The sequence below is a fragment of the Chelmon rostratus genome, chromosome 17 (assembly GCF_017976325.1).
Source record: "Chelmon rostratus isolate fCheRos1 chromosome 17, fCheRos1.pri, whole genome shotgun sequence".
NCBI lineage: Eukaryota > Metazoa > Chordata > Actinopteri > Chaetodontiformes > Chaetodontidae > Chelmon > Chelmon rostratus.
In genome coordinates, this window is record NC_055674.1 from 11,181,319 (window position 1) to 11,195,151 (window position 13,833).

The 13,833-nt window shown below is 40.8% G+C and overlaps 1 protein-coding gene across 5 annotated transcripts in view; it reads left to right on the forward strand.

Moving 5' to 3' along the window:
- The first annotated feature begins 1,026 nt into the window (after positions 1-1,026).
- crebbpb (CREB binding protein b) overlaps positions 1,027-13,833 on the forward strand; it is a 34,670-nt gene continuing 21,863 nt past the window's right edge. For all 5 annotated transcript variants that reach the window (XM_041957397.1, XM_041957401.1, XM_041957399.1 and 2 more), the window contains exons 1-2: positions 1,027-1,881; positions 13,218-13,810. In XM_041957397.1, the coding sequence (XP_041813331.1) occupies positions 1,797-1,881; positions 13,218-13,810 (678 nt within the window). In that variant the 5' untranslated portion in view covers positions 1,027-1,796. The remainder of the gene's footprint in view (positions 1,882-13,217; positions 13,811-13,833) is intronic.

The window sequence follows — 13,833 nt, forward strand, 5'->3', positions numbered from 1 at the left end:
TGTTGTCCGGTTGAATTTCTAGCCTGTACACTACATCCAGTTCTGTATTTATCAGTGGTGGATTTGTAAGTACATGCTTTATTTGTTTTATACATTTTTATTTAAATGCAGTACTTTTGTTTATTTTTCTTTTACAGTGATTGCTACTTTTATTCTAGCAAAGGATCAGAATACTTCTTAAACCAGTGCTAGACACTGGCACCCACACAGCATATCAAGAGAAATGAGTTCAGTACCTATGCTATGTTTAAATAATTTTAATGCTCAGGAATATTTGAGTATGTTTGGGGAAAAAATTGAAAATAACTCTTTCATAAACAGTGAGCAGTGCTGCTATCCTGATAATTATTTGTTTCAGTTTCACTCATATGATGTATTAGTTTGGAAACTTTGATGGGACACTGTAATATGGAGTTAACAAAGGGGTACAGCAGGGGGTAATACAGCAATATTATTGGAAAATTGTAAAATATCAAAGGTGAAGGTGCTCATAATGCAGAAATGCACCATACCAGAATATTACATTATTTTATATTTTTGTGTTATTGTTATTGATGCATGTAAGCAGCATTTTAGTTGTGTATTTTGACAAAGTGCTGCCAATTTTTTCTACTTTTTATTCTATTGGGTAGTTTAATATATAGCAATTTGTTTGCAGATTTGTAATTTGTACAGCTGTCAGAGTAAAAAGTACAATTTCCCTCTGAAATGTAACAGAGTAGATGTATAAAGTTGCATAAAATGGCAATGATCAGGTATTTTCCTCTGCAGTGAGCATCTTCTATGTTGTAGTCGTGACAGCTGCGTGTTTATAAAGTTTGAAGCAGGTAGAACATCGTAAATGTATGTTTTTTGTGGGGGTTATTCCTCCCCTTAAGGCAACTTCACGTACGTCCAAATGACGCACGGTGGGACACAGGTTTACGTCAGGGCGTCACAGCGCGACACCTCCCCCTCCTCCCCCCACAGTCTAGCTGGGAAGAAAAAAAAAACTTTTTTGTATCGGAGGAATCAACAGACGCCATCTTGACGCGGCTCAGAATCGGGATTTCGGGGGGAGCATTAATTTTAAAAACCGATCGGAGCTACCCAGACCGGGCTCAAACGGCTTTTTTCGTGCAGAAAATCGAAGTGTTAGTTGTTCCGATGAGGATTAATCCGAGCATGTGAGGGTTACGGGGGTTTTTATCGTCTCGAAAGCCCACTGTATATTTGATTTCCCTTTTAGCGAGCGCCGCTTCTCGCCGTATCTCCGTCCCGAGACGCTGTATTTACCGGGAGACAGCGACGAGAAAAATAATCCACTTCATAGAAAATATTTTTTGAATTTTGCTCTTTTTATTTAAGCCCAACGTAGATTTTATGGCTGCTCGTTTCGACGGCGAAAAAAATGATTCTGTACAGACGTGAAACCGGCCATCTGCGGAGGAAGGGATTTGCTTACGCCTTTTGTAATATTTTATGATTGATTTTTATTTATTTTTCTCGAACCGAAATAATTTTTGGACGTAATTATTGAGGATAATTATGTGGGTGTTGGGTGTTGGATTATCATGGGGTGATCTTCGGCGGCGAAGCGTGGCGCTGTTGCCTTTCTTTTAAAGCCTTTTTCTCCAGGCAGCGTTTCGCCAGTCTGCCAGTCCAGAAAAAAAGAAAAAAAAAACTGCTAAATTGCTCCTTTGCGCGTAACGTTAGGAAAAGTTACCAGTTAGCACGAGCCAAAGGCCGACAACTTGGACCGATCCTGCTGATATTTTCCTCCACTATCATCCATTCATAAGATTTTTTCGACCAGGATGGCTGACAATCTGCTGGATGTCGGACCCCCCACTGCAAAGCGACCTAAGCTGAATTCACCTCTCTCAGGATCAGATGGCCCAGGTAAGGAAAAAAAAAAAAAAAAAAAACGCGGTTAACTTGCAATAGCCTTTACGTCCATCAAACCTGCACACTGCACAATGTTGCTGTTTTTCTGAGGCTGGACGCATCCACCTCTAAGGAAAGGAGTCAGGGTAAAGTAAACCCATCGGCCACTTCACTGGTGCTGAAATATTACAGGAAAACTGATCATTAAGGCTTTGTTGCATTGTTCGTTTAAATCTGCAATTAGTGTTAAAAAAAAGTGCAAACTCACTGCATCTTCATCACATGAGAATTACTCATCAGGGAGAGTATGCTCCCAACTTTTCAGCCTGAAAGTTAAACAGCATGATAGCGCTTAACCCTCATAGCATGAGATACAAGTGAATGAAATGTTACATCCACGGTTGGTTTTCTTCTTTCCCCCCATGGCACCTTTCTAGACTAGTGCTGCCTTGAGTTGTCTCATGGCACCTGTACCATTAGCCTGAGATAATAAAAAAATATTGCGATCCTCTCTTGATCCCTTTGGAGAAACTCTTGTGCTTGTTTCCACCAGCACAGAGGAGCATGCTGCCTCTGCATCCCCGGGTTAGGTGTAACGTCTTGTTCATTGACTCTTCGGCAGCGCAGATTCTTGACAGCACAAGCACCCTGAACCTGTATTGTCTGGTAGAAAGATACTGTTATCTCTCTCGCCGCTAGGCCAGCCTGCCACTGAAGGTTCAGCCCCTCTTTCATTCAGCAAAATGCTTGAATGGTCCGGCTTCAGTTATCTGGGAGAATATACTGTAAGATTACATATGGGTTGTACCTATATTCACCTTTTTCTGCTGACAGTTTATATAACATAGCCTCTGAGCAGAGAAAAGCTGCTGTCATGATAAGACTGAATATTAGAAACTAGCCCAAGGGTCTGTGTCTTCACCGGTTCAACCTGCAAAGCAACTTCACTGGATTCTTGGAAGAGTTTTTACTTTTTAAGAGGAATGTGACCTTTCTTTTAAAATAAATGTACATGTTTTGTGGCCAGCACATTGCGTAATTGCTTAAATTAGCAGCCGATGGCATGCCATGCTCCCACGTATAAGTTGCAAGGTTTTCAGGCCATTATTTATTCTAGTCTTCAGCTATTATGATTGACCAATAGCTACGTTTGTTTTTTGACTTTTCAGGAAATTGGTGTTTTGTTTGTCGGTGAATGAGAGATGAGTCGATATTATAGTGACACTCCCATTCGCTTGTTTGAAGTGGACGACTGAAAGTTTTCAATCTTTAAACTGAAGACATTTTCAAAAATGTCTAGTTACTAAATGTCACTAAAAAATAGGAGCTACTACCCGTTTGAGTGAAGCATAAAATGAATTACAAGCAGACTAATAATTATATATACTAAGCACCAGATCTCTACATTTGCAGTCACTCCAAAGTGAGGTCTTCAAACTTAAACAGAACTTTTGGCATCTATTTGTCTCATTGGGATTCTATACTGTCACCTGTCACGAATGAACGCATTGAACACCAACTCACACTTTAGGGAAGGTAAACTGCTGATGTTGTCTGAAAAGTGCACACTGCAATCACAGGTTCTGTATGTGGAAGAGGTTTCCAGGTATCTCTCAGAGGAGAGCAGAGACGGGAGGACTTAGTGTCTCAGCACCAGCCATCAGAGTGTCACCTTAACAGGCAGGACAAAATCAGAATAGAGCTGCAGCTCATGATTATTTTCAGTGTTGTTCAAGCTGCTTTTTTTTTTTTTTTTTTTTTTTTTTTTAAAGCTATGAAATTAAAATAGCATCCATTACATTTTCCCTGGTTCATATGTGATGTTTTTGTTTTGTCTGACCTGCATTTCAAAACCAAAAGATGTTCAGTTTACAGTCATCACACTGTGACGCAAAAATAATACTAATGGCGATCGACTAATCAATTTATCGAGTAGTCTCTGCTCAAGAGCTGGTAACTTCTCAATGAGATACCTCAACATTTACCATGACAGCATACGTTTGACTTACTGGTATGAAAACTGTTGGCCACCATTGTCACTATGCTTTAGAGCTAGTAGTAAAATACAGTTTTTGTCTTTATCAGCTGTCCAGTTAAGGGTCCACATACTGATAGTGTATGCATATATTTGCTGTCCACTGAGCATCGCTTTGTTGGCATTCTTTGTGCAGTAGCTTGCAACTAGCATTGGAAAAGCATGGGCTGTCTCATTTCAATGAAGTCAGTTTTGGAATTGTGCCACTGCAGCCACTTCTCAACTCTCCTCCTCTAAAGAGTGCATAAAGACTGGTGCAGTTGCTCAATTTCAATTGCAGTGGAGATCGGAAACATCTGTCTGCCTTTTACAATCAGTTGAGAGATGTGAAGTGTCTTTGTTCGGCCTGTCTCGTCTTCCGTGGCTGGCTGCATTATCTAGCCGGCTGACGGTCCTCGGTCTTCCGCCAAGGTAGCTCATCTTCTCAGAGGGTTGACAGGAGCTTTTGGTGGGCAATAAAGCAGCCCAGCACCCAAGACCCCCCCGCAGCCAGAAGCCCTCTCTGTCTCAGTTGACACACAAACACATGTATTCAGCAAGACATGGCAGTGTCTCTTGTGGACCTGCTCTCTTTGAAGTCTTGGATGCAGCTCAAGGTCTTAAGTACACTGAGAAGATTTTAAGTTTCTGGCTACAGATGGGAGGATAGGCTCAGCTTTTTTTCTTTAGAAAAAAAAGTCCTAATTTTTGAGAAAATACAGAGGGAGATGTGTGATGTACCTGTAGCTTGCAGCCATTCTCCTCTACTATATCTTTTTCCTCTGCACACTTAAATTTGCTGTGTTTATTTCAATTTGAAGTGTTCTGAGTGGATGAAGTTAGTAGCTTAATCTGTGCAGAAAATAAATCTACAGAGAAAGTGAATACAGGCTAAATTCTTTTGTACTGTCAAGAGGAGAATTCAGATCACATAAATCCATATGTGTGATTTTCAAAGTGAAATATTTCAGTGCAGTAGATTTAATTGCATTTAAATTTAATTTCAAAGTTAGCTACCAGTATTGAGTTGCTTCAAATATTCAACTCATTATGGCAATTGTTTGCTTCCATAACTGTGTTACAAAGGAGTATTATCACAATATACCCTAATGAGTTTGGCTTACTGGTCAATGTTTGTTATTGGTAAAGCCTTTCCATTATTGGTACTCTGACAGATAGCAAATATGTCTTTCTTTGCCAGATCCAGCCCACTGTATACTGAGCTGCTGCTAACAGCCTTAGATTAGCAGCCTAACTATGATGTTTATGTTAATGTGTGACAGTTTTTTATGGTCCTCCAGTCTGGTGTCAGTATGTGTTTGCACCTCTGGCCACAGGCCAGTGTCAGGCTTGTTTTCATTTGTATGGCTGAGTGGGCGTGTCGGCGCTAAAGGTGAGAAATGGGCGGCCACTCTCCACCCCCAGTGCTCACCCAGCGGGGTTTCCTCTTCATCTGTCTGACCTGATGAACATGATCATGCAACCCCTGGGTGAGCAGTATTCAGCTATGTTGGCATTAGTACCTGTTTAAATACAGGCATGTGTTAAAATGTTGCGTTTCACCAGCGTGGTGGAACATGGGCAGACAAATCTCGGGAACTGCTGGCTAATGTCTTAGCTGAGGTGGAACTGACTGAGGAGAATTGTGGGCCGCCCTGGCTGTCAACCAATCAGCCTCCCCAGACAGTCCTGCCCTGCAGCCCTCTTTACCTCTAGCCCTGCCACGCTTAGCCTTCCTATCCAACACATCCACAAGATGCTTATATCCTCTGGAACAATGCTGTGAGCTGCTCATTCATTCAGATCTCAGTGCCTGTATGCAGAAAATCAGTTTTCACCCTCTCAGATTGTGTAGCATCGCCCAATTTTTTCTTTGAATGGTTGTGGTTTTCATAAACACTGCGCAGCAAATGACTGCAGCCCCAGCTTTACAAGTGTAGTGTGCCACTAATTTTGCACATCTTGAAGTCATAACAGCTCTTCTTATAAAGCACCATATAAACAGCCCAGCACTGTGTTTCCTCATGGTTAAATGTGGCATTAAATTTTCCCAATTTTTTGTCAATTCTATCCGCCTGATGAAAAAGTAATGTATCCAGAATTCAGGGCTGTTCAGTGCAACACATGCTGCATGTGCTGAAAAAAATCATTGAACGAAATTTTCCACGCCCATGCGATACAGCTTTACAGCTCTGTGTGTGTGTGTGTGTGTGTGTGTGTGTGTGTGTGTGTGTGTGTGTGTGTGTGTGTGTGTGTGTGTGTGTGTGTGTGTGAGAGAATTAGAGAAACAGTCAGAAACGGTGTTGAAACGCTCATCTGGGTAGTTTTTAAAATGCTGTTTTAAAATGAAAACGTATTACTGTGGTCGTAGCCAGAGTTAGTTGTCGGTGTGAGGTGAATCGATGGTGCATCACTAATTTGCTTGATAGTTGTAGTCCTCATGCACTTAAAAATCATGTCCTCGGCTGCGTAGAGTCCAGTCATCCAACAGAAATTCCCACAATTCCTAGAGACCAACCGCCTCATTGGTACAGGCAATCCACGCCTAATGCATGTTGAGGCGATATTTATTAAACATGATACTAAATAGATAAAAATGTGGGTATTCATACCTAAATACTTATGTAGATAGTAACAGTAATATTTCTATAATATTTAAATATGTGTAATTAGTTTCTATGTATGTTCTTTTTTTTTTTCTTACTTCATGGAAAATGACTGGCCTGACATAAATTTGTTCAGGATTTTTGAACCAAAATAAAACTTGATAAAAGAAATATAACATAATTACAACAAAAACTAAATTAAAAGAATAAGTAAATATGTGACAGCTTCATAATTCTGTTTGAATTACATTTTTAGTGAAATGTTCCAATTTGGGAAGAGAGATGAACAATGCAAATTGAGCTGTGATCTTTAAAATACAGAATTTTAGTAATAATGTTCATCTTTTCTTTTTATCTGTTCTATATCAAATTCAACACGTTTGTTATAGTAAAATAGTATAATAACTTGCCACCTGTGCAGTTATTCCCTGTTGCATTGTTAGTCAGAACCTCTAAAGCAGTACAAAAGTCTGGCATTTTCCACTATTTGAACAGGTCAGAACCTGCTGCAGTAAGATGACCACAGAGAAACATCTCACAAGCCGGATGCGTCATCTGCTGTATGTATCTATGAGTGAGCTGAGCTAGATTACACGAGAAAATAAAGCAGTATTTTAAAGTTATCAACCAAAACCAAAACCCCACACGAACCTGCAAGGAAGAAACAGAGAACTTACTGTCTGCTCATAGACTGTAGTTGTGGCCAATGACTCTAGTTTTTAATTGTACACTGCCTCCTATGTTTGTCTAAATCACTAAACATAGAACGAAAACACTTCTAGATTTATAGTATATAATCAATATGGAAAAAATTTACTGAAATTTTTGCTATTTTTAAGTGTAACACATGGATGTTTGACAGCGAGAGATGTTACCTCCTTGCAATTTACCGTTATTGGCGCATAAACACACACATGTGCACACAAACAACACAAGAGCAATAGAAAACCAGTAAAATGTCTTCTTCCTCTTCATTGTTCTGGTTGACATGCAACCAGGCTTGCTTTACAGCCATCATCAGGAGTGGGAAGACACAGGCCTGGTCTCGTGCAGTTAAGTCTCTGCTGATGATCATGTTTTTTTTTTCTGTACAGCTGAAGTTATAATTCAGCTCTTCTCATTGACCTGTATTTCTTTAGTCAGACAACTGACTATGAGGCTCAGAAACATTCTTTAGCAGACAAAAAATTCTGTATTCCTGCGACAGGTAGCCAATCACAGTTTGATGCTCTCAAAGTTGTCTGACCAGACAAACAAATATGTATCAGTTACAACAGTCATTACTCTTCCTGTGATTGGCTATATTGCTAAACATGGTGAGTAATCACAGGGAGAATTAGAGTCGTCGTAAAGGTTTGGTTGCAAACTTAGCACTTCCTTTCGCTGTGATAAACCCTTTCATTATGTAAGGTAAGAGAATATGAATTATTTTCGTTAAAACTGACGTTGGTAACGTGTTTCGCTCAGTCGTTGTTCGTAGAATAAGATTGTCAAGGTTCATAATGTAGTGAAGGCCAAGACGTACCCAAGTGGCAGCCATGAGAAGAGCTGTTTAAATTCTCTAAATGCCAAAGAAAGGTTCTTCAACGTTTCCTTTCTTATCCTCTTTGGATTGGGTGATCTCTTTTACGAAAAGAAAGGAGATAACATCGTTTCACAATTCCTTTCCATTTACAGCAAAGCACCGTTTGGCTCTTCACAACAACAAACGATCAACATGTCACATTACGCATTCAGAGCCCGTATCAATCATAACAACTTCAAAGCAGATTGTCAAGCCATAATCAGCATATTAGCCGTAAACACAGTCTGTCTTTCGAGAAAAAGGGATTCAGCATGGTTGAAACTTAGGAATGATCATATGTACAGTAGTAGATTTGTATCTAGCTACCTATCTTGCAAAAATGTAACAATTATTTCATACAACCATTTTACGCTATGCTCAGAGGGCAAACTTGAACACTAATGTACTGTATGTGAAAACAACCACACAGTAAGCAACACAGAACTAATGCATGAGAAGTGCCTGAACTGAGGGAGAGACAGGCCTGGATCAGGGCTAGAGATGTGACCCACGACCAGTTTATTGTTATTTATAGTGGCGTGTGGATACAAACGTTTCATAGGGATGAGCATATATAACATGGATGTATTTATCCGTCTGTTTGTCACTGTTGAGTTTATCGTGACTAATGATCAAAGAAAATTTTTAAATCACGTTGACACTTCTGCGCAGTCTTCTTCTAGCTTTAATCCAATAAAAAGAGCTGTGCCACTGGGTCACATGACATGGAATCTAAGGAAGAACTCTGTTCAAATATGTATGTGAAATTAATTACACATTAATTAATCAATTGAAAGTAGGTGCGCTATATGACACCAATTTTGTAGAATTTTCACTAAATACGGTCAAGTCAGCATGTATTGAGCGATGGCATTGGGTTTGTGTAATTCAAGCAATGATTTATTGATGGTCTCTAAGTGGAACCCCTGTGGTTAAGACTGCGGCCTTGGAGGTGAGCTAACCTTCCTCTTACTGCCTGGTGCGAAACTGAGCAAGAAGATTTCACTGGATCTGGAGAGAATGTCGATATCCTGTCCTGTTTGCTTCTTTAAGTTAAGCTAACCTAGCTTTCATCACAAACACACGTTCATTTGCCTCATGGATAGTGGAAAATAATCGATGACCTTGATCTTGCAGAAATGGTGAATATGACATTGGAGTGCTACGTGTAACGTGTCCATGCTTGGTAACCCCTTTCAACAAAGGCAGCCCGCCTTTCGGTTAGATAGGCAGGCAGGGAAAAACCTGATAGCTGTTGAGATTTATCGCTCTGAATTACAAACGTCAACTTCATGGTGACCCTAGAGAAAAAAGTCAAGGGATCGCCAAAGCCCATGGGAGCCATAAATTGTACAAAATTTCACAGCAATCCATCCAGTAATTGTTTGGATATTTCAGCCTGGACCATAGTGGTGGACCGACTGAACAACGTTGCCATCACTAGAGCCATGCTGGTCGTATGGCTGAAGGCTTAGGCAGTTTTACAAGCTTAGTCCCAGAATGTCTGAATAGAATTTTTGTGCTGAAAAAATGGAACACAAACTTATAATATAGAATGTGCTTTTCTTCAGATATGATGCACATGGCAAACCATCCGAAGTGGTGAGGAGACACTCATATAATGTAAGATAATTTTAATACATTCTGCAGTTCACGGAGGCGGTGAGTTTGGTTTTTTCTCTTACCGGCCTTGGTCCTCCATTGAACTACTTGGTTTTTTTAGTTGTTTTTGGCTGAATTAAACCTCCAACTTTACCTCTCCAGCACATACCACTGCATATTAAAGCCTGCACAGCAGCTACCTGGTTCCTTATTAATGTCCTTTTAGCACCGCCATGATTGCGTACCAACTTGGCGTGCTCGCTCTTTGGAGAGAGAGGGGGAGCATCTTACTCTTCCCATCTCCATCCCGTTTCTCTCCGACTCTGGCAAGGCAGCAACAGCCTGCCGCACAGCCTGTTATTATCTTCCAGACTGAAGAGTCTAATTGAAGATTTTCATGTGGCTGCCGAAAAGCTTTGCGTGAATTACAGCCGGCAGCAGCAATGTCCTCTTCAGGTGAGAATAGTGTGACTCAAGTGTTGGGATTCTCTGGTTAGTGGATGCTGCTGTTGTCACTGCTTGGTGTGTGATTTCTTGCTGCTGGATATGCTCATCATATCCTTGTTTTATAATGAGCAAATTCAAATCATGCTTGCAGCCTTTTGAAAGGGCTCACCGTGCTGAAGGCACTTTTTCTCCTTCAGCTAGCATTTTACCTCTGCTGTATCCTCTCCCTCTTTAAATTTGTGTGGTCTCAATCTTGTTGCTGAATAGGCCTCGGGCAAGGAACAGGTGCCTGCTCTCGACTATACACTATTCATGTCTCTTGCTGTAACTCTGAGACTTGTTGCTTTCATCTTATGCACTAAAAGCTCAAACGTTCCATCTAAAGCCTGTGGCTGTAATATTTAATCTCCCATTAATTGCCACCATATTTCGATAAACAGGTTTGATTTCTCTCCCACTGCAATAACCCTGACAGCCTCAGACACTGAGCTAGGCGTGTGTGTGGGTGTGGCTGTTGTGCTTGTAAAAGCTTTATTTGCTGACATACGCAAGCAAACTCGCACCCTCACGTGAAGGACCTCGGCATAGACGTGCGATTTGGACTGTAACCTTCATTAATGTCCTGTTTATTTTACGTGTGCGTTGAGTGTTCTTGTGTACGTTTTATGCACAGCCACGTGAGTGTTCTCAGTTGCAGAGCTGAAGCTTTTCCTCCACTTTTATTCTTGTCCATTAGAACTGTAAATTTGCAACGGGAACTGAGCCACCTTAGTGGACATGCACATGTGGCCATGAATGCACATGCACATTACTGCTAACAAGTCAGCTAGCTGCAAGACATTCTGCTCAGAGTCCATCTAAATGTCCTTGCACTGAAAAATGCAAATCCAACATGCTTATTTTGGCTATTACTACAAACTAGTGTGTGATTCTGTTACAGAGTTTAAAACGTACACACTGAAAAGTGTGTTTCGCTAATCAAAAACAGATGCTGCTTGGTGCTACTGTGCGCTGACATTAATTATTTCTTCATTTATTTTAGCATTATGAAAGACTCATGATATCAACAACTGTCAACAGATGTCAACTAGTGCTTGGTTGAAAAAATCGATCCTCTGATTTTAAATTGGTTCTCATTTTATTTTTAAAAAATCAATTCTCGCGTCCAAAGATCTTTTTTATACATTTATATATATATATATATATATATATTTTTTTTTTTTTTTTCCTGGGTGAACTTTAACCCCACCAGTGACGTGACCATTGACTGTATAAATAAGGACGTGACTCGCACAGGCGCAGGGTCAAGATCATAACAACATGGCATTGGGCGGTAGCAGTGAAGTTAGCCGAGCTCTAGATTTGAAAAGACCAGACTCGCTTAAAGCGGATATCTGGAACTATTCGGTTTTAGAAATGTCAAGGCAAAAAAGGAACTTGACAGGAGCAAAGCAATTTGCAAGATATGCCAGATGGAGATAAAATTTTGCGGAAACACAACCAACCTCAGGAACCACATGCAGCGACATCACCAAGACAGCATGTCCAAGTCCACCGCCGGACCACAACAGAAAAGAGGTAGCTGATAGTTGTAGAGCTTCCTTAAGTTTTTTCTGTTGTGGTCCGGCGGTGGACTTGGACATGATGTCTTGGTGATGTCGCTGCATGTGCACTAAAGCTTTGATGTGACTTTTAGACAGTTTACAGTTCACGTTTAAAATGTCCAGTTTACATGTTCGCATTTTGAAAGCAATTGAATGTCTTATACTTCTAAAGATTTACAGTGAGATTTACTCTAAAGAAAAACTGTAAGACACTTATGCTTTCTAAGGTACCCTACTACCTCTGATGTTGTTTACATTAGTTTGATCACTTAGCCTGTAAGCAGCAGCACTTTGTTTACATTGACTGAATCTCTTTATTTTTTATACATTTTGATGAATTACCTCACCGCTGTTTATGGACAAAAAGGCCAAATTAAAGGTACATTTGTATTTAACAGCAACAGCTTTTGGGTGAATTCTTAATGTCATATTTTTAATAATGCATCAGTAATTCTGCCGTACATCGTGTCTGTAAAATGCTCGTCTATCAACATTCTGGGAGGGGGATTAGTCCTTGCCATTTTCACTAGTCTTATAACCATCATTAACTGCCAATACTTCATTATTTTGCTGCCAAATGTCAATATAAAACTATTATTAATATGTTGCACAACTAGACAATCAGGAAACAGCTCAAAAAACAGTTTTAATAACACTAACCTGAATCAAATCCAATCGATTCTGAATCACAAGAATCCGAATCGAATCAATGTCAACCTTTTCAAAAAGGTGATTGAACAAATAAAAACGTCAGATTCCATTTCCAAATTAAACATGTTAAGGTTTCTTTGCTTACATGCCAGTGTAGATTCGCCCAACTATTTCTATTGGTTACTTTTGGAAATCCACTTGACCCACTCTTCACAAATAAATTAGATCCACAGCACAGCACTTAAACAAAAAGAAAAAACTGCGCTGGTTGAAAAACAAGCTGGTTGCTGTTACTCCCATTATTTCCTTCTGTGATAACAGTGGTGAGGAACACCAGGAGCAAATGCCAGGAGTTGAATTTTCATTAAAACAAAATTATGACTGGTGGGTCAACTGCATGCCAAATTAATCAGAGCACACAAGGCCAAAATGTGCACCGCTGCTGCAGAATGAATATAGAGGCAACGCTGGCTGTATCCTTCTGCTAATCGTGGAAGCCATCATGGAGGCAATCTGTAAAAGCAGTCTATATAATTATGCAAGCTTGTGAGTGACCAGGTTTTCCCAGATCGATCAGGAAGTGAAAAGTAGTTAAAACAGATTTACTGTATGAAGAAGGGCAATTTCATCTAACAGCTGGTCTTTAGTTTAAAGCCCGGTGTTGGCTCAGGTCTGAGAACGATCTGATAAGTAATCCTCCATGGGATTACTTATCAGATCGTTATAATAATTGAGTAAATCACCTAACAAATACCTCAGTTTTCTGTCCGTGGTGGTAAGCAGCTTGCTCTGTTGTTATTGTTTAAAGGGGGTAAGTCAGTGATAAAGGCTAATTCTTATTTCCTTTTCTCTCTCTTGTTTAGATCTTGTGTCTCTGTTTGACCTGGAAAACGACCTTCCAGATGAGCTCATCCCCAATGGAGACTTGGGAATGGGAATGTCCTCGAACGGCGGTCCAGGTGGAGGAGGTCCTGGTCTCAACTCCATTGTCCCTGATGCAGCTGCCAAACACAAGCAGCTGTCTGAGCTCCTGCGACCAGGAAGCTCCTCCATCTTGGGAGGTGGTCCCCAACAGGGAGGCATGGTGGGAAGCCAGTTGGGTGCTGTGCTTGGTAAAAGTCCACTGGGACAGGGCTCTACCAATCACCAGTCTGCCCAGGCCCAGAAAGGAGGCGCAGCTGCTGGCCAAGGCAATGGAAGCATGGGCTTCAATCAGGCCATGTTGAACAGTGGGCAGGGTCATGGCGTCATGGGCCAGGCAGGACAAGTGATGAATGGGGCTCTTGGACCGGCAGGGCGGGGTAGACCTGGCATGCAGTACCAAGGCCAAGGCATGCAGGGGGCACAAGGACCTGGTGTTGGAGGCAGCGTGCTGGCAGAGACACTCACACAAGGAGCGCCACAGTTGGGTACGCACAATGCGTTGAATGCCCAACAAGCTGGAAACATGAATAAGGTGAGGTTCAGAATTCATCTCAA